The sequence below is a fragment of the Mesoplodon densirostris genome, chromosome 14 (assembly GCF_025265405.1).
Source record: "Mesoplodon densirostris isolate mMesDen1 chromosome 14, mMesDen1 primary haplotype, whole genome shotgun sequence".
NCBI classification, from domain to species: Eukaryota; Metazoa; Chordata; class Mammalia; order Artiodactyla; family Ziphiidae; genus Mesoplodon; species Mesoplodon densirostris.
Genome location: NC_082674.1, coordinates 59,628,352 through 59,650,188, shown reverse-complemented (window position 1 = coordinate 59,650,188; position 21,837 = coordinate 59,628,352). Strand labels below are relative to the sequence as shown.

Genomic DNA, 21,837 nt, shown 5'->3' with positions numbered 1-21,837 from the left:
GGTTCCGGCTTCTAAGGAAGGTGGGCTGTGCTGCTCTTGCGCAGAATCACGCGGACCCGGCCCGATACCGCCTCTTCCGAGCCCGGAGTTTTCGTTGAGAGCAGTTATCCTGTCTGCTCTTTCAACCCCCGTTTCGAGGTGGCTTCCCCATCTTCTTTGTCCACGGTGGGCGTTAAAATGTGTTGCCTGATATAGAAATGTCTGGAAAAAGCCATATATAAACCACCCTAACACAGTTCTCATTCCTCCCCACCCCCCATTTTTCTTTCCGACTGCCTTGTCCACATGCATGAAATATTTCATACCAAACCAATTGTAAACATAGCAGACGCAAATAGTTTTAAGTCCACCCGGGGAAGAACTAGGGTGGGTCAGGAGGCAGAGGGGGAAAGGGGAAAGAAAGCATGGTTGAGAGCTTTTTTTTTTTTTTTTTTTCTTTTTGCGGTATGTGGGCCTCTCACTGTTGTGGCCTCTCCCGTTGCGGAGCACAGGCTCCGGATGCGCAGGCCCAGCGGCCATGGCTCACGGGCCCAGCCGCTCCGCGGCATATGGGATCCTCCCAGACCAGGGCACGAACCCATATCCCCTGCATCGGCAGGCGGACTCTCAACCACTTGCGCCACCAGGGAGGCCCTGGTTGAGAGCTTTTACTGAGTTTTGTGGGAGGGAATAGCAGAGGCTGGGAAGCAGGCTAAGTAGGTTTAAGACTGACGAGTTTGAATAATTGACTGACTAGTTTGAATAATTACAGCGGGCCTTGGGATTTAGGGGCTGTCCAGAGCTGTTGTTACCTGGCCCTGGGGTCATTATAGCAGAGGAAAAATGCCTTGGCTTGTGAGCTTGATAAAGGAGGTGGTTGGAGAGTACAGGCTTTCCCCTGGCTGGTTTGCATATGAAAGGCACACTCAGAAGGGGAGTCTTTTGCTATCTCTAGAAATTAGCAAGCCCTGGGAAGGGCAGTCTCAGCAAGGCCCCAGATGTCAAAACAGCAGAAAATGAAAGAAAGAAAGGCATGATTAATACAATTATTCACACAAATGTTTATTGCACACCTATGTGCCAGAGGATTAATCAATGAAAAAAAACCCTCTGCTCTCGAGTAGCTTGCAGTCCAGTGTGGGATACAAACAAGTAGTGTCCAGATGCATTGAGAGGGGCAGAACAAGATATTATGAATGCACATAAAGTGGGTACCTAACTGGTTTGAGGGGAAAGCTTCTCAAGAGAAGTTTCCAGGAGGAAATGATGTCCAAACAAGACCTTAGGGATGAGTAGAAATTAGCCAGGTCAAATGGGGTGACTTTTGTGGTGTGGACAGGTGGAACAGATTGGGCAGAGGAGACTGCATATGCCAGGGCAAGAGGCAAGGGAGCAGACAGGCTAAAAGTAGAGAACTAAAGAAGTATGGCAGCCACCTAGGCAGCAAGGAGTGAAATGTAAAGACAAGACTAGAAGCCTTGTAAGCAATGGTAGAGTTATCCTGAGGCAAAAGCAATAGCCTTTGCAGGGCTTTGAGGACCGGAGGGAATCACATTTGAGTTTATTCAGAGAACACTTTGGGTAACTGGAGACTTGACTACAGGGGGAGAACACCTAGGGAGGATGGTACAATAATCTAGATTGGAAACTTCAGTGGCCTGTACTAGAGTGGTATCAGTACGTAAGGTGAAAAGTGGCTGAATTTGAGAAATAATTGATAAAACTGGAAAAACTTGATTTTTGGAGGCAGAGAATGAGAGAATTATAAGATTCAACAATGACATCCAGGTTTCTGGTTTGTGCAACTGGGTAGATGGTAGCATCATTTGCTAAGGCACATAATGTAAGTTTTGGGTAAAGACCATATGTTCAGATCTTGGACATACTAATCTGAGGTGCCATTCTGAACATCCAAAAGGAGATGCCAACTAGATGTGTTATCTGGAGCTTGCAAGAGAGATCTAGGCTGATTTTTTGATTCCAAAGAAAGGAATCGTCAGAACATAGATGTTCATTTGAAGCCATGAGAGTGCATGAAACCACCCTGGGGAGGCTGAGAGAAAAGGGCCTGGAGACAGCTAGAGGAAGAACCCCAAAAGGAGACTAAGGGGGAGCCAGAGAAAGAGAAGGAAAACCCATTGAGTGTGAGGTCAGAGAAGTTTTAAGAGAAGGCTGCTGTTTTTAAGGAGAACAAAGCGGTTAATTTTAAATGTTAAAAGGAATGAAAAAAAAAAAAAAACCCACATCTAACCTAAAGGATTTAGCAACAAAATCTTTGCTGACTCAGTTTTAGTGGAGTTGGGTTGTGAATGGCTTTTGCAGTGGAGAGAGAACTTGTATAACCTTTTGTGGTTTTTTTTGGCTGCACCACACGACTTGTGGCACCTTAGCTCTGCCACCAGGGATCGAACCCAGGTCCATGGCAATGAAAGGCAGTGAAAGCGCAGAGTCTTAACCACTGGACCACCAGGGAATTCCCTGCATAACCCTCTTGAGAAGTCTGGCTTATGCAGGGCAAAATATGGCAGTGGGTGGAGGTAAATATAGAAGGTTTTTCAAAGATGGGGGAAACTTAAGCATGTTTAAAATATTGGTGTGAGCATAGAGGGAAAGAAAAGTAAAGTACAAAAGAGAAAGAAAAAAACCGAAGGAGTAAGTTTCCTAAAGGGACAGCCCTGAGATTAACCATAGGCAGGAAAAGAAGTGGTATGTCTCTAAGTGGCTCCTCCCCCTTCAAGATGTGGGAGAGAAAGTGTATTCTGCTAGGGCTTCCTTATTTACTGATCAAGTTGCCTGCTCTCAGAATGCAGATTACCCAGCACTGTATCTGGAAGAAAAATCCTGTTTTCAATACCTGAGTTTCTCTCATTCTAATGGCCATTTTAATGGGTTTTGAGTGGAGTAGGGCTGGGGTACTGTCAACACTTGTGATCACACTTGCTTATAACTTCCCTCCCCAGCCGGACAGCAATTTTTCAGTAAAGGCAAGCTGTAAAGTATGTATGTACTTTACATAAGAATCAACATTAACCATCTGTGATTCTGGCAAATGTACTATCTTTAGCCTTGGTTAAACTTTGTTTTACCTCTTCTAGTCCTATTTTATGTAAAATCACCAGCCTTTACAAAAGTATCCTACTTTATCATTACAAATGGATGCATGTTGAGTCAGTAATTTCCCCCCTAATTTAGATGCAGTCTGACCACTAGTTAACAGTGATGATGTCTGAGGTTTTTTTGCTTTTGTATCCCTGTACCGTGGACTTTGGGAAGAACTGCAAACTCTGTGGTTGGGATGAAACTGTACAATGACTTTTGTTTTTTAATGTAGTCAAGTGATTTAGGTACACATTGCTTGAAATTATGATTCAACACATCATTCTAGGTGATTGACAAGTTATCTACCATATGCACCCCTGGCTCTATTATCCTTTCTATCCTTTACATGGGTTCATCTTTAAGGGAATATAACTCCTGACACAGTTTCAGCGTTAACAGTCTAATATTCTAGATCACCTTTGTTGGACAGAACTTTCTGCAATGATGGAAATATTCTATATCTGCACTGTCCAATACAGTAGACACTAGTTACACGTGGTTAACTAAGCACTTACAATGGGTCTAGTGTGATTGAGGAAGTAAATTTTAATAAATTTTATTTAATTTCAATTAACTTAAATTTAGATAGCCAAAGTGACTCTTGGTAACCCTAATTTTGCATTTGATTTTGAAATCTGCTCATTAATGATGGCAATGAATCCTATTTAAAGACTTGAAATGCGCTAAAATGTTGGCTGCTAAACACTTGGTTAAAAAGCTAATGACTACAACATTCATTTAATTTTGCCTACCTTGCTAAGTTTCAAGCCAAATTTATTTAAGAAAAAAAAAAAAGGAAAGGTACACTCATATCTCTCTTTAATAATTTAGCATGGAACTCTAGAACATTTTCTCCTAAGGACCTCTTCTTTACTGATAGCCAAGTAAAAATAATTATTAGTGGATAAATATTGTTTTCTAGCCCTTGCAGCTTAAAAAAAGACTTGGCAAAGGTTATAAGGCAAAAGCTGACAAACACCTTCATATATAATAGTTTATATGATACTTCAGCTGACACTTTTAATATTTATTGAAATATTCCAATTATAAAGAATGAAAAGTATGCAAACATTAAAGTATTTGGTAAGAAAACAAAAGCAGATCTTTACTATCAATGTGAAGTACTAGCTGACAATTACCAGTTTCTCCAATGAGAACACAACCTACTTATGACTGAACAAATATTTATTTTATCTGTGAATGACATAAGCAATTTGGCCAGGAAACAAAGAATGGACAGGAACCATATGTAATTCCAATTTGATTAATTCCTATAAGTGAAATGAAATAATTTTACTCACTAATATACTCAAATTTTAAGTATCTTTACTCCCAAGATTTGGAAAAATTCAATTATTCAAAGAATTCAATTTGTTTGGTATTTATACTTTTTAATATGTAAGGGTGAGGAACCTCTGATGTTACCATAAGATAGAAAAAACCAAAAGCATCTCATGGAAGAGATATAGTTATAGCCAAATACAAAAACAAGAAATGAAGCCTCAATACAGCCAAATTATTGGATTTTTTACTACAGTTCTAGGGGTGGAGATAGGGAAGACATTTAAAAGCTTCCTTTAAATTTACCATGAAGATGAATTTTGAAAGGACAAAAGTGATTTATGAATCTATGGACATATCACTATGGAAGAAAAACTAGCAATAAATTCTAAAAGTTAAATCTAATTGGAAAAAATCTAACTTGGAAAAAAAATTCTTGTTTCAACTAATTTTTTTTTTTGGTCATTTTATATAATAGTTGATCCTTTTTTCCAAATGGGTATTTATTTGTACAGATACACAAAAGTAATTCCCATTTTTCTTAAAACATACTAAAAATATACATTAACCACAAAAAGTACTCACTTTGACTGGAAAGACGATGAGCATGGCTATTTTCAAAACAGCAGTAAACACAAGAAACCAACATATATAAATCATGACAAATGTACATCTCATTTTTGACAAAAATAAGTTCTATTTGTACATTAATGTTTTATTATCAGCTTCTATATGATATCCTCCAACCTTATTTACATTTACTATGAGATTTCTAATAGCATGTGTAACTCAAAGGCACTCAATTGATAGGTTATAAAGTCCTGAGCTTAAGTAGGAAATAGGATTCCCAATTAAAATTTGAACATAAATAAAAAGATCACAGAATATGAGAATGTTTAAAGTGTAATATTTGGTACATAAATAATCTGTACCTAATAATAGAGTTGTACAGAATGTCAAAGAAGAGACCATGTAAGGCAAAGGAATATCCTCAGAATCCAACTGATTTTCTCCCCCATCCAAGTTCATTTGAAAGTCTGAACCTGATTTTTTTGTTGTTAAAATCCTAGTAAAGCTAAATATCAATAAAAAGCAAAATAAAATAGCATGAAAATGCTTAAGTTAAAGAAAAAGTTCCCCAGTCTTCAAAACCATGAAAAAAAATTTAATGATTAAAAACATATATAGATTGGAAGAATATTCGACTAGGAGGAGGAATCATAAAGAGCAGTTGAAAAAATTAAAGGACAGCTTTAAACACACCAACTGAAACAGCATTTATAATTGGCCAAATTATTCCTTTACCACTCTTTTAGCCAAATAAAAATAAAACTTACAGATGGATAATTGAGGTTCACTAACATTAGGTAGGATCAAAGTTCAATCTAAAAATTAACTCTATATTTGGTTGCAGAGAAATGTGAAATTTACCTACGGCAATTTTCTACTGATGCCAAATTAAAAAGCATGAGTCGACATCTTTATAACAAACGGTTTGACGGATATTTTCTTGGCTTTAAAATGTTTTTTGATATATGCATAGAAATGTAATGAGGATAAGAATAGTCTTCTGTATTATCTGAACAGTTCATAAGGCCTTTGTCACTGTTAGTCACCTTAGATGTGAATATCTGCAGGGCCATTAAATTAAAGCTGGCCAAAAAAGTTTACAAAGTGCTACTGTTTCCAACTGATGAGATCCTCAGTTTTCTGGATTTTCTGGATGATGATTATTTTCAGTTCTTTTTTCTGGCGATATATACAGGAAGTTACAGCAGATATATAAAGGGAAGCTCAGAAGCCTGCTGTCCAAGTTCATCACTACTTGTTCCTATAAAACAAATTTGTTGCTTTAATAATAATAGTAATATATAAAAATAAAACAGAGAACCAAACTGTTGAATTGAGTAAACTGAAGGTTAGTATGGTGGTTAAAAGTATGCATCTGGAGTCTGAGAGTCACTGCTCAAATCTCAAAGAGAGAGGAAACTGGACAAAATGATTCTATATCCCATAGAGAAGAATAATCATGCACAAAGAACCCAGGGATTTTTGAAAAGAGAAGGGTGAAGGTGAATTTGCATTACTTGTAATAAAATTCTTTTTAAAGTGAGTCTAATTAAAAAAAAACATTATTGTCTCCACAATAAAATCAGTAAAACAGAAATCTCAGATATGAAACCAAGTATATAAGGACTTACAGTATATGATAAAAATGGCATTTCAAATACATTGACACATTTGATACACTTTAGATGTATCAAATTACTCCAATGAAAAAAATTAAAGGAATAGGAAAAAAAACCCAGGTGACTATATAATCCCAGTTAGAAGGCCTAAATAGCACATCGAAAGAAGAACTCATTAAAGGAAGAGATTGATAGATTGTTTCATGAAGGTTGAAAGATAAATTACAAAAATGGAAAAAGTATAGCATATCACAAATGTTATTATTCTTAATATATAAAAGGTGTTAAAATCAACAAGAAAACAAACACCTTAATTAAAAAAACAAACAATATAAACTGTCAATTTACACAATATGTTCAATAAGTATATAAAAAAAAACTATATCAGAAACCAAACAAATGAAAACTAAAATAAATGATTTGTTTCCACTCATTATATTGGGAGAAGGACTAGAAAGGATGATACACTTTGTTGTGTATGCTCTCCTGTACTACTGGAGGGAGTGTAAGTTGACGGTATTTTGGGAGGGCAATTTGGCCATTAGAAAATATATATACCATTTAATTGTCAAGAATTCCACTTTGTGGAATTCATCTTTTAAAAAATCAGAAAAACATATAAAGATGCATGTACATTTTTTATAATAGTGAAAAAACAAAAAAACAAACAAAAAAATCAACTTTATCCAAAAAAGCATTATTTAAATTATGGTATATCTAAAAAATGATGTTGTGGATATATATTTATTGACAAGAAAAGCTATCTATATACAACAAAGAGGAAAAAGAGCAGGCTACAAAATAGTTAACAGTAAGATAAAATTTTGGAAAAAAGATATAGGTGATGAAAAAATGTCGGCGGTGTCATCTCTCAGTGGACTATGTATGCTTTTTTTTTCTTATTTTTCTTTTCTTTTTTTCTATAACAAACGTCTATAAGCTACATAAAACACATATGCAACCCCTCAACTAAAATCCTTCCATAGCTCTCTAAAGGAGCTCAGGAAAAAGTCCAAACTCCATCCACAGCCCATCACGCCCTGGCTCTACACCTACTGAACCCTTCCTCTTCCAAACCCCTCCATTCCTTGAATGACCCATGTGCTGCCTTGCCTCTTTTTAAATTTGTTTGTTTTTGGCTGCATTAGGTCTTTGTTGCTGCACGCGGGCTTTCTCTAGTTGCGGTGAGTGGGAGCTAATCTTCGTTGAGGTGCACGGGCTTCTCATTGCGGTGGCTTCTCTTGTTGCGGAGCACAGGCTCTAGGCGCACGGGCTTCAGTAATTGTGGCACGTAGGCTCAGTAGTTGTGGTGCGCGGGCTTAGTTGCCCCACGGCATGTGGGATCTTCCTGGACCAGGGCTTGAACCCGTGTCCCCTGCATTGGCAGGCGGATTCTTAACCACTGCGCCACTAGGGAAGCCCCCTTGCCTCTATCTTACTCATCATCTGAGGCTTGGTTCAGGTATCCATTCACTTGTCAACTTTTCCAGAAGAGGTTTTCCCTGAACTGTGTCTCTGCCCCTGCCCCAATAACCACACCTGTCCCCAACCCCACAGTAAAGGTTAGAGATGTCTTCCTCAACGTTACACACTCTTTGAGCCCATCCCTCTCCTTCTACTTAGCTATATAAGCTCCTCTTTATTTCCTCCACTCCTAGCATAGAACCTAGCATGAAGTAGGGACACAAATGTTTGCTGAATGAACAAATCAAGGAACACTAGGAATACAACTACTGTCTTGGCCTGGTGCTTTTTAATTAAGTCTCTGGGTGCTTTGAGCCATGACATGTTTTTTTTGCGGTACACGGGCCTCTCACTGTTGTGGCCTCTCCCGTTGCGGAGCACAGGCTCCGGACGCGCAGGCTCAGTGGCCATGGCTCACGGGCCCAGCTGCTCTGCGGCACATGGGATCCTCCCGGACCGGGGCACGAACCCGTGTCCCCTGCATCGGCAGGCGGACTCTCTACCACTGCGCCACCAGGGAAGCTCCATGACAATGTTTTTTAATGAAGTTCCAGGTTGAAGGTAAAGATTGATATTGTCCATGCAGCTCCAGAGGGTGTGAGAGGGACCAACAGAGAATTCCAATGGAGGCAGATTTGAATCTTCTTATGTACCTACCTTCTCACTTACACCTACCACACGACAGAGTCAGCTCCCTCTCACTAAGAGTTCCAACAATGGTTGAGGAGCCTCCGTAAGAATGCTGTGAAAGGAGTTCTCATACAGGGTAGGTGAGGTCAGAACTATCACTTCAAGGTTCCTTGCAGTGCTAAATTTTGATGTTTTATGAGTCTCTTCAGTCTGAGGAAAACTGCTAACTTCTAATAATTTATGTGAACCATAGGCTCCAAACCCTTTATTAAAACAGTATGTCCTTCGGAATGGTGGTTAGCTTTACTAGAAATAAACATCCTTGATTTTTAACAGCTCTCATTTTACTTTTTGAAACTGGTTTACTTTTTCATCATGACATTTTGAAACTTCTACATGCATGTGATTTATGAAGAAACAAATGGCTTTAGAGATAATTTTGGGAACATTACAGATGTCTATCATTTTAGAAACCTACTGTGCTAGAGGATAATGTTTGCTTAATATCTAGGAGCTATGGAGATATACTGAATTGTCTTTAAGATATGTTATTAATGTATAAATAAATGAACACAATGGAGAAAACAATTAAGATTCATAACTTTGTGAAGATCATGTTCAGGATGAATAATTATTTCCTTATTGTCAGCTCTGCCCCTCAAATCAAATTGTGTTTTCTTTTCATTATTATTGTTTTTGGTCTTAGTTACACTTCTGGTAGAATGGAGTAAATTATGCAAAAGTGAACATGGTACTTCCATACTTACCTTCAAAAAATTCTCAAACCAATCTTTAAATCAAACATTAAATCTACTTAAGAATTTTCAAAAGACAAATAATAAATTTGTCAAAAGACAAATACTATAATGAGAAAATTAACAGAAAGGCAATCAAACATACCTGGTCCTTTTCAAGTGTAAGTATTTGATAGCCAGTTGTTCTACCACATATTAGTTTTCCACTACTATCAAAAGAAGCCAAACGTAATCTAGAATAAAAACACACACACACAAAAACTAATGATTTTTTAAAGCACAGATCAATTTAAAATACTTTATTACTTTTTTCTTCCATATTCTATGTCTTTTAATTTTTTTAATTCTCTATAAGTCTTTTATTTGTTAAGAATTTAAAGTCTTTTCAAACTATAAACTGGTTCTATTTAGATTTACAAGCTTGTGCTATTATACATATCTGAGATATAAAAATAATTTATAAGTATGACTTTAAAAATTAATTAGGTTACAGTGGGTCTTAGTTGCAGCACGTGGGCTCCTTAGTTGTGGCATGAGAACTCTCAGTTGCAGCATGCATGTGGGATCTAGTTCCCTGACCAGGGATCGAACCTGGGCCCCTTGCATTGGGAGCACGGAGTCTTAGCCACTGTGCTGCCAGGGAAGTCCCCAAGTATGCCTTTTTTATTGTGATAAAATATACATAAAATTTACCATTTTAACCATTTTTAAGTGTATAGTTCTTGGCATTCAACACATTTCACACTGTTCTGTAGTCATCACCACCATCCATCTCTAGAACCTTTTCTTCTTCCCCAGCTGATACTCCGTACCCAGTAAACATGAATTCCCCATTTCTCCTTACCTCAGCCCCTGACAATCACCATCCTACTTTCTGTCTCTATAAACTTGCTACTCTATGTACCGAATGTAAGTGGAATCATACAGTATTTTTTTTTTGTAACTGGCTTATTTCACTTAGTGTAATGTCTTCAAGCCTCATGTTATAGCACATGTCAGAATTCCCATTTTAAGGCAGAATAATATTCCATTGTAGGTATACATCACATTTTGTTTTTCTGTTCATCTGTCGATACCTGGGTTGCTTCCACCTTTTAACTGTTGTGAATAATGTTGCTATGTGTACAAATATGTTTTGAATCCTTGCTTTCAATTCTCTTGGGTAAATAACCAGAAGAGGAATTCCTAGATCATATGGTAATTCTATTTAATTTTTTGAGGAACTACCATACCATTTTCCACAAACTAAGCACCATTTTACATTCCTGCTAGCAATGTACAAGGGTCTAATTTCTCCTCATCTGCACCAACACTTTTGTTTTGTTTTTGATATTAGCCATCCTAACGGATGTGAGGTGGTATCTCACTGTGGTTCTGATTTGCATTTCCCTTATGATTAGTAATGTTGAGCATCTTTTCATGTGCTTATTGGTCATTTGTATATTTTCTTTGGAGAAATGTTTATTTAAGTCCTTTGCCCATTTTTGAATCAGGTTGTTTTTTTGTTGGGGAATTTTAGGAGTTCTCTATATATTCTTATCAGATATACGGTTAGCAAATATTTTTTCCCATTCCATGGGTTGTCCAGGGTTGTTTGTTCACTTTGTTAAGTGTTCTTTGACACACGATTTAATTTTGATGAAGTTCAACTTTTTTTGTGGTTGTTGCTGCCTGTGCTTTGGTATCATACTGAAGAAATCATTGTCAAATTCAATGTCATAAAACATTTCCCCTGTTTTCTGCCAAGACTTATCTTATGGTTTTAGCTCTTATGTTTAGAGCTAAAATTAACTGTGAGTTAATTTTTGTGTATGGTGTAAGGTAAATATAAATACATGACTTTTAAATAATCCGTTCATTAAGCTATTTTCCATTTTGTCAGCATCCTCTCCAGAAAAATATTGCCAGCTCAACTATTAGGCAAAGTTGGACATCTGAAATCCTATAGAAAGTTAAGGAAAATACCAGACATGTTTTCCTGTAAGAATACCTTGTTGTATTTCCAGTTTGGACCTTTTATTTTCTAGGAATAGCAGCAAGGCAACAGCTTCAAGCCCAGTATCAATCCTACACCATTCATATTCCAGCCCATTCTTTCTTCCTGACATTTTAGATCTGGGTCTTATAATTGTGATTATTAATACATTTTGTAGGAATGGAGCTTTATCATTTCCTTGCAGTTTCATATATATTGTATCTTACCGAAGTTCTACTATTGTTGGTATAAATTATGGTTTTATTTCATTTCTTATAGTTCTTCTAGAGTGAGAAAGAGTGGGGTGGGAAAATCTCATCCTACCTAAATGCTATGCTCCTTCGAGGTTGTAAACTGACAGTTCCACTACATGGCTGATTCAATGTATTGCGTTTGAAAATGATGTATCGATTGGTGTAAGTTACAAGCAGGTCAAAGCCGAAGTTAAAACCTGTCCACCGCCAGCAGTACTAAAATACAAAGGAGAAAGATTTACTTCAGTTTATCATATTAGCAAGTCAAAAATAAAAAGTTCAAACTGTCTTGTCTTTTTCTAATTCATTTCAAGTATTTCTGTCTTATGGGTCCCTACTTTTTGTCAGTGCCTTAAGGCTTAGCACACCGAATATATCTGTGATATATATACAAGATTTACCACATAGACATAGTATATATCAAAGCCAGCAAAAACAGCCTTTATGATCATTATTCCTTCAGGTACTTTCCTAATATCATCTCTTCATGATCTGTTTCATCAACTCTCTACACTGTAATTTTATCATAACTAATATGGCTTAGTTTATAGTTATAAGCTATACCAACTCTAAGTAGGTATAGTTTAGGGGACTAGGAGTCTAGATAGAGGTAATAAGAATCCACTAAAATTTTTCCTGCTTTAAAAATACCCTGAAATACCTTAAGTGATACCTTGTGTGATCTCTCTTATATGTAAAATCTAAAAAAAAAAAGTATATATATAAAAAAAACAACCCTAAGCTTACAGATACAGAGAACAGCTTGGTGGGTGCCAGAGGCGAGGGGTGGGGAGCAGGAGAAATGAGTGAACTGTCTTTTTTAGTTTAAATAAATTTGAAAAATACCCTAAAATACCTTAAGTAACTAACCAACAGATATACAAGTGAGTTATTTTAAGTACCATCATGAGGTTCACAATTTGTTTATTCTATCACCTAATAGTTAATAAGAGACTATTAAGTAAAGTGGCTTGGTATAATGAAGTAAAGTTAGGACCTTCAAGTGTTTGGTTGACCCTCTGAATTACAACATTAAATCAAGAGTTCACTGATATTTATTGAGCACACATTTTGTGCCAGGTACTGCTCTAGGCATTGAAGAAATGGCAGTAAAGAAGTTTCTGCCCTAGTAAATGTATATTTTAATATGTGTGTGTTTGTGTGGAGGAGGAGATGAACGACAAACATGAAATGGGATGGAAGAGGACAGGACAGAATGCCAGGAGAGAGTGGCAGGGTAGGGGAGGTGGGCTGGCAGCTGGGGAGCCTGCCGGTTCAGGCAGGTGGTCAGGGAACGTCTCTCTAAGGAGATGCTACGAGACTAGAGTCCTGAGTCAACTAAGGAGCGGACTGGGTAGCTATCTGGGGAAAAGTGACTTAGACAAAGAGAACAACAAATACAAAGTTCTGGAGGTAAAAACATGCTTGGCATATCTGAGGAACAGCAAAAAGGCTACGTGGCTAGGGCAATAACTGAGGGGGACTGAAGCTGGAGATGAGTTCAGAGAGTCAGTCAGGGGCCAGAAAACATATGGCCTAGAGTCCACAGTAGGAAAGAGTTTGGATTTCTTCTAAGTGTGGTAAGAGGCTAACGGAAAACTTTAGAGAAGGATGTAACATGATCTAACTTGCATTTTACTTTTTTTTTTTTTCTTTTTGCGGTATGCGGGCCTCTCACTGTTGTGGCCTCTCCCGTTGCGGAGCACAGGCTCCGGACGCGCAGGCTCAGCGGCCATGGCTCACGGGCCCAGCCGCTCCGCGGCATATGGGATCCTCCCAGACCGGGGCACGAACCCGTATCCCCTGCATCGGCAGGCGGACTCTCAACCACTGCGCCACCAGGGAGGCCCCTAACTTGCATTTTAAAAAGATGATTTTCGCTGCTGTGTGGAAAACAGAATGTATAAGAGTAAAAATAGGGAGAGCAGTTATGAAGCTACAACAGTCCAGGCAAGAGATAATGGTGGCTTGGACTTGGGTCGTAGTGGTAGACATGGTAAGAATATATTTGGGGGACTTCCCTGGTGGCACAGTGGTTAAGAATCCACCTGCCAATGCAGGGGACATGGGTTCGATCCCTGGTCCGGGAAGATCCCACATGCCGCGGAGCAACTAAGCCCGAGCACCATAACTACTGAGCCTGTGCTCTAGAGCCCGTGCGCCACAACTACTGACCCCGTGCGCCACAACTACTGAAGCCCATGCATCTTTGGCCTGTGCTCCGCAACAAGAGAAGCTACTGCAATGAGAAGCCCATGCACCCCAGGAAGAGTAGCCCCCGCTCGCCACAACTAGAGAAAGCCCATGCACAGCAATGAAGACCCAACGCAGCCAAAAAATAAAAAAAATAAAAAGAATATATTTGGAAGGTATATATTCAAAGGAACTTCTTATGGACAACAGATATGGAACAAAAGAAAGAAGAATCTGAAGTGTGGAGCTTATGCAGTGGATGAACAGACGGGTTATCTATGGGTTGGAGAATACTTGGGAAGGAGGAGTTTGGGAATGAAAATCAAAGAGTTCAGCTGGGACCATTATATTTGAGAGGCTATTAGAATTCTAAGAAAGATGTCAACTGAGTAGCTGGATACAGGAGTTAGGAATTGGTGTAAAGTCATGGGACTATATGAGATCACTTAGGAGTCAGCAAAGAGAGCACAGATATGGAAGAAGTCCAAGTACTGAGCCTCCAGTCACACCAACATTTGTTGAGAAAGAGAAGGATCTAGCAAAGACTTAGAGGGAGCAGCCAACGAAGCAGGAAGAAAACCAGCGCAGTATGCTGTCCTGGAAGTCAAATGGAGAAAATCTCCATGTAGTGAGTGAACAGATGGGTCATGTTGCCAAGAACTTTCGGAAGACTAAAAACTACTCGACTTGGCAATGCAGGAATCACTGGTGACAATGGCACAGCGTTTCACTTGACTTTATTGGAGTAAATGAATTGAAGTGGATACAGGCAACTTTTTTCAATGAGTTTTGCTTAAAAAGGGTGCAGAGAAATGGATTGGAAGCTAGAGGGGAATGTGAGTCAGGAAATGGTTTAAGATGGGTGATGCTGTAGCATGTTAATATGCTAAATGAGAATGATACAGAAGAGAAAAACTGATGATGCAGGAGAGTGAGGCGATGACTGTAGGAGCAAACTTTTTGAACAAGTGAGAAGGGATGGGGTCCATTACAAGAGGAGGTGGACTAGGATAGAAGCAGACAGTTCATCCATTCTAGTAAAAGGAAGAGCACAGCACACGGCTGCAGATGCAAGGAGACTGGTAGTATTGTTGGTAGGAGGATGCACGGATTCTCTTCCTACTGCTTTTATTTTCTGAATGAAGAAAGCAGCAAGGCCAATGGAAAGAATAAGGGTGGTAGCACTGCCCTTTTGAGAAGGTATGAGAGTTACTCCAGGAGCAGGAGGATAAATTCACTAGGGAAATGTAGGAGGATCACCATTTCGCACTAAAAACCTGCTTGAAGTTTACAGTTAGAACATTCAAGTGAAACCTGCTGGGGTTTGTATGGTGTTTTTCTTTACACACATTCATTTGTATGGAAGCAGGCATGGAATGCGTGGAAAGGTGGGATTTAACAAGAACTGGGGTTTAGCCTGGTGAATTTGACTGAGTGAAAAAGGGAAAAAGGAAGTTAAGAGTATAAGCCAGGGACCAATTTTTTTTTTCACCTTGTATGTTGTTTTTAATTAATTGTTACCTACAAAAGTGCCCAGCCTTAATTTTGCTCAATAACTTTTAAAAAATAAATTTATTTATGTATTTATTTGTTTATGTATTTATTTATTTATTTATGGCTGCATTGGGTCTTCGTTGCTGTGCACCAGCTTTCTCTAGTTGTGGCGAGCAGGGACTACTCTTCGCTGCAGTGCGCGGGCTTTTCACTGCGGTGGCTTCTCTTGTTGCGGAGCACGGGCTCTAGGTGCACGGGCTTCAGTAGTTGTGGCGTGTGTGGGCTCAGTAGTTGTGGTTCGCAGGCTCTAGAGCACAGGCTCAGTAGTTGTGGCGCATGGGCTTAGTTGTACTGCGGCATGTGGGATCTTCCTGGACCAGGGCTCGAACCCATGTCCCCTGGATTGGTAGGCGGATTCTTAACCACTGCGCCATCAGGAAAGCCCTGGTCAATAACTATTTTTTTTTTTTTTTTGCGGTATGCGGGCCTCTCACTGTTGTGGCCTCCCCCATTGCGGAGCACAGGCTCCGGGCGCGCAGGCTCCGGACGCGCAGGCTCAGCGGCCATGGCTCACGGGCCCAGCCGCTCCGCGGCATATGGGATCCTCCCAGACCGGGGCACGAACCCGTATCCCCTGCATCGGCAGGCGGACTCTCAACCACTTGCGCCACCAGGGAGGCCCAATAACTTTTTAAAGTTAATTTTTATTGGAGTATAGTTGCTTTACAGTGTTGTGCTGGTTTCTACTGCACAGCAAAGTGAGTCAGCTGTACGTATACATATATCCCCTCTTTTTTGGATTTCCCTCCCATTTAGGTTAGCACAGAGCATTCAGTAGAGTTCCCTGAGCTATACAGTAGGTTCTCATTAGTTATCTATTTTATACATAGCATCAATAGTGTATATATGTCAATCCCGATCTCCCAAGTCATCCCACCCCAGCCAGGGACCAATTTTAAGATGGAACATAAAATATAACTCAAGTAAAGAAAGAAGTAGGGATATGGTGAAAGGGTAATGGGGAAAAGATAGTAAGAACAATGTATTGTACATTCTAGTGGGGTTAAAAAGTTGTTGGGAGTCCAGGTACTGGAGGGAGAGTGCTAGAAAGATACCACGAGGTGGAGTCTGCAAGTGGTATGCTTAAAATGGAGATTTTGAAGAGGGTACATGAATTAGTGATACAAAAATTGAGGATATGCTTATAGGAAATTGGTTCCTCAGGTAGGGTAGAGCACAAGATCACGGAGGGAAGGAAGGTCAGGGAACAGATGCCAAAATCACCAAGGCTGATAAGAAGAGTAGGGAGAAAGAAAGCCAGCAAGCCGAGCGAGTGATGGCCACAGTCAGAGTAGTGAATGGTGTAGAAGTATGCACTTCAAAGGAGCTGTGATTCAATGACGATGAGGGTGGAACAAGGTCTGGAAGCGACAATAAGGAGGACTAAGGAATAAATAAGATGCTATTCCTCTTTCATACTCTGCAATTATTAAGGCAAACATAAAATAATGAAACTTTCAAAATTAAAGTTAAAATGAGGGAAAATCTGTGAGAAAAATAACCAAATGGTTATCTAAATTAGGCTGAATTGTTTTCAAAGATGAAAATTACAATTAGGGTAGAGTTTTTTAAAAAATGTAGTTCATGTCTCTTTAGTGGATGTAAAATCAATTTAATGAGTCACAATCAGCTTTTTAAAAAAAATTAAGTAGAAATACATCTATAGGACACAGCAGCTGTATGCATTGTTTTGTAATACTTTTGTTTCACTTATATGTATTTGTATTGGGTGTTAATGAAATACATAATTTTTAATGTGGGTAGCAGTCAAAGCCTTTGAATGTCTTTGATCTTGGGTAACTGTAAAATAGAAAGAATTACTTTTAAGACTATGTAACAGCTCCCATTTAACGTCTTATTTATCTTTATTTCTGGTTTGCTGAGGGATCTTCTCATATCTCGTATCTAGACCCAGAAAGTTCAACAGTCTCAGGGAAGGCTGAATAATGAATCACCACTGAGTATGTAACTCCTTGCCCAGGAGATCATGCTACCGAAACTAATCCACAAAAAAGCTCTTCTGAGGTATAATATATATCATGATTGTTATTGAAAGTATATTTTGCACTAATAGTACAACAATTTGTATAAGACTATTAAGAGTCACAACCCATACTTACTTCACCATCTTTGGCAAGCTTTCTACCACACCTCATGCTATTTCCCTCTAGCTCTTCTTTATTGATTTCTTGAGGCCTAGAGATATATATAAAACATGAAATCTCATGGAAAATAAGCAACTAATATTTGAAAAATAACTGTGAGTTAAAATAAGAGAAAAACTTTCTACTAGATTTAAAAATAAAATTTTGCAGTACAGATAAAAATCAAAATACAATGATTAAATCTAGTCCATTACCTCTGCTAAATAAAAAAATTTTTTAATCTTTAGTGTTTCATTTATTGCCTTGACTTCTAGAATACTTTTACTAGGGCACAGTGAAACCAGAGAAGAGGGGAAAAAAATCTATGAGAAATTCTGCTTACCGAGAAAATAAAACACTTAAAAGTCTAACTACTAAGTAAAATTAAATTAAAATCTATTATTTAAGACGTGACTTGGTATCACCTACCATTTGATATTACTGTTTGTCAAACAAGCCATTTTTTAAAGTAGTACAACTATACAAATTCAGTATTTAATAGAAAACAGTTGTAGAATTTTATCAATTAATCTTTACTTGGCCCTCTTACTTTAAAAACCTTAATCAACTAAGAGAAACACTGTTATTTCAAGATGTAATAATAAAATGACATTATTATTAGCTTAGAATTCCAAATGATAAAATACATTCATTCATATACAGCATTTATTAAGTACCTAGATACTGGGGCCATCATCATCATCATTCTCTAATAAATATATTGAAACAAATACATAAAAAATAATGAAATGTAAATAAAACTAATAAAACATATCCTTGACATCCACGAGCTCAGTCTAGCAGGGAACTAGACATAAGTAAAAATATAATAACGTGGAGAGAACTGATGTTAAGAGCATGAAGAAGGCACAGATTTATTGCCTGGGATTAAGAGTGGGGATCATCACAGAGGAAGTATTACTTGTGCCTGAGAGGGAGTTTGTTGGGGTAGACATCAGGGGTGAACTCTATGCAGAGGAATGGCATTCCAGGTAGAAGGACTAGCAAAAAAGGACCGGAGCATGAAGGGGTACTAAATGTATGAAGAACTTAGTGCAGGTGGAGCCTAAAATGAGCATGAGAGGAGGTAAAGCAAAAAGCATTTGGGACAGACTGTTGAAGGGCCCCACAGGCTATGTTCACAGGAGTTTCAAATTTTCCTGTAGATAAGAGAGAGTTCCCATGTATTTGTTCTGTTACTTTAAAATTTTTTCTTACAAAAACTTTCAAACATATAAAAGTAAATAGGGACTTCCCTGGTGGCACAGTGTTTAAGAATCCATCTGCCAATGCAGGGGACACGGGTTCGAACCCTGGTCCGGGAAGATCCCACATGCTGTGGAGCAACTAATCCCGTGCGCCATAACTACTGAGCCTGCACTCTAGAGCCCGTGAGCCACAACCACTGAGCCTACGCGCCACAACTACTGAAGCCCACGCACCTAAAGCTTGTGCTCCGCAACAAGAGAAGCTACCGCAGTGAGAAGCCTGTGCACCACAAGGAAGAGAAGCCCCCACTCGCCGCAACTAGAGAAAGCTCATGCACGGCAATGAAGACCCAACGCAGCCAAAAATAAATAAATTTAAAATATAATAAATAAATAAAAGCTTTGCTTAAAAAAAAGTAAATAGTACAATGAGCCAAATTTTCTCACCATCTAGGTTCAATAATCCTGTTTTAGTTTTACTCCCAACCCGCTTCTCCCCACATCCCTCCCAACTGATTATTATTGAGGCTGACCCTCCAGACATCATATCCTTTAATCTGTAAATATATATCACACATAAAGCAATAATCCCTAACTATCATCAAATGTCCCTGGTCTTATTTAAGCAGGGAAGTGAAATTATATTTCTACTTAGGAGGCTAATCCTGTTGGCAATGTGGAAAAGCATTTGGAAGAGAACACTGGAGGGAGACTTTACTAGATTATAACCTAGAGTCAAGGGAGTACACTGTCTTTCTCACTTTAGCAGCCCTACGGTAGGGAGCAGATGCTCAGTATGTGTGGAAGAGAGTGCTTCATTAGGGGCAATACAGTCATATACATAATAAGAAGGCAAGAAAGCCACTTATTCTAACTCAGTCTCTTAGGTGAGGCTCTATATTAAACTCAAGAAGGATACAGATGAGAAAAATCTTGAAAAATAGAGAACATCCAACATGTAAAAACTGAATATACAAAAGAAGTAGGTAGGATGGTTTATAAAACATTTCATACATTACAAAATGCTTCAAATCTGAATTCCAGTAAATAATTAACTCTCATTTTTTGGAGGGGTCTCTTATTTCTATTTCAACAATCTTACTGTATTTGTGCAACATAAGTATGCTATGAATATATTTGGGAAAAGATGGGATATAAGTTACAAGTAAAGTAGAAACTAAGAACCCTGGATAATAATCTTGCAATCATTATCTTAAGTTTATAGAACCCTTTCACACACTCACTGTTTAGCTATAAACACAACTAGGCTATTATTTTAGTAAGTTCTTTAGTGTATAAAAATAATTTAAAAGAGATCAGGGCAGAAAAAAATTTAAATGTAAAACCTTTTTATATACTCACAGGTGGACTGTCTCTTCACACTGCCTATACCAAGGAGCTAGTATAAAGATCAAACAATAAATGTGGAAGTACTTCTCTGAACTGCAAAGCACTACACATTGAAAGAACAGATAATATGCTTTCTCTTAAAATGAAGACAGTACATAAATATTTTCTAGAAGGGTCATATGCTTTTTTTTTTTTTTTTTTAGCGGTACGCGGGCCTCTCACTGCCGTGGCCTCTCCCATTGCGGAGCACAGGCTCCGGATGTGCAGGCTCAGCGGCCATGGCTCACAGGCCCAGCCGCTCCGTGGCATGTGGGATCTTCCCGGACCCGGGCACGAACCCGTGTCCCCTGCATCGGCAGACTCCCAACCACTGCGCCACCAGGGAAGCCCGGGTCATATGCTTTTGATGAAGGCACCTGTGTAACCAGATGGGTTAATTCACCTTACACTCAAGTCTTCAAAAAACCTATTACAGGGGACTTCCCTGGTGGCCCAGTGTCTAAGACTCCATGCTCCCACTGCAGGGGGACTGGGTTCATCCCTGGTCAGGGAACTAGAGCCCGCATGCCGCAACTAAAAGACCCCACGTGCTGCAACTAAAAGATCCCGTGTGCTGCACCTAAAGATCCCACGTGCCGCAACTAAGATCCGGTGCGGTCAAATAAATAAATAAATAAATATTTTTTTTAAAAAAAGAACTTAAAAAAACAAAACAAAAAAAACCCTATTACATTAGTGAGAATTTGACAATACTGCCACAAATAAGAAAACTGGCTCTACCTATACATATATATGAAGATCATGCTTTATGAAAGCATTATTCCAGGTAATATTTCAATAGCTTAAAAGAATATCATAACACTAAGTGAAACAAAGTATATGAATTATCCAATTTTACTAATACAGCAAGTGACAATACAAACATTCTGTTATACTAATTGACCAAAAAGATAAATATTTATAATATTGATAGTTATAGAAATATAAGAATAAAAGCTGATTACATGATCTTTTCTCTAACAGCTCTTGATTTTAATACTGTTACTGGTTTTTCAACATAATGAATACATTTAAAAATTCATAGCAAAATCCATACACCTGTGGTCAATTAATCGACAACAACAGAGGCAATAATATATTAATACAATGGAGAAAAGACAGTCTCTCCAACAAGTGGTGGTGGGAAAGCTGGACAGCTACATGTAAATCAATATGAACACTCCCTCACACTATATACAAAAAAAACTTCAAAATACTTTAAATACCTAAGTATGAGACATGACACCATAAAACTCCTAGAAAAGAACATCGGCAAAACATTCTCAGATATAAGCTGTAGCAATATTTTCTTAGATTAGTCTCCCAAGGCAAAAGAAATACAAGCAAAAATGAACAAATGGGACCTGACCTAATCAAACTTAAAAGCTTTTGCACAGCAAAGGAAACCATAAACAAAATGAAAAGACAACCTAGGGAATGGGAGAAAATATTTGTAAATGATGTGACCTACAAGGGGTTAATATCCAAAATATACAAACAGCTCATACAACTCAAAAAAAACAAACCATCCAATCAAAAAATGGGCAGAAGACCTAAATAAACATTTCTCCAAAGATGACATACAGATGGCCAACAGGCACATGGAAAGATGCTCAACATCAGTAATTATTAGAGAAATGCAAATCAAAACTACAATGAGATAACACCTCACACCAGTCAAAATGGGTATCATCAAAAAGTCTACAAATAATAAATCTGGAGA

At 38.3% G+C, this 21,837-nt stretch overlaps 1 protein-coding gene across 2 annotated transcripts in view; it reads right to left on the bottom strand.

Annotated features, from left to right (window-relative positions):
• Positions 1-4,826: 4,826 nt before the first annotated feature.
• Positions 4,827-21,837, bottom strand: part of GMCL1 (germ cell-less 1, spermatogenesis associated) — a 46,659-nt gene continuing 29,648 nt past the window's right edge. Inside the window, exons 11-14 of one of the 2 annotated variants that reach the window (XM_060117735.1) lie at positions 17,494-17,569; positions 11,697-11,842; positions 9,543-9,630; positions 4,827-6,190 (exon numbers count right to left, since the gene is read on the bottom strand). In XM_060117735.1, the coding sequence (XP_059973718.1) occupies positions 6,062-6,190; positions 9,543-9,630; positions 11,697-11,842; positions 17,494-17,569 (439 nt within the window). In that variant the 3' untranslated portion in view covers positions 4,827-6,061. The remainder of the gene's footprint in view (positions 6,191-9,542; positions 9,631-11,696; positions 11,843-17,493; positions 17,570-21,837) is intronic. The other variant, XM_060117736.1, reaches the window with a different exon arrangement.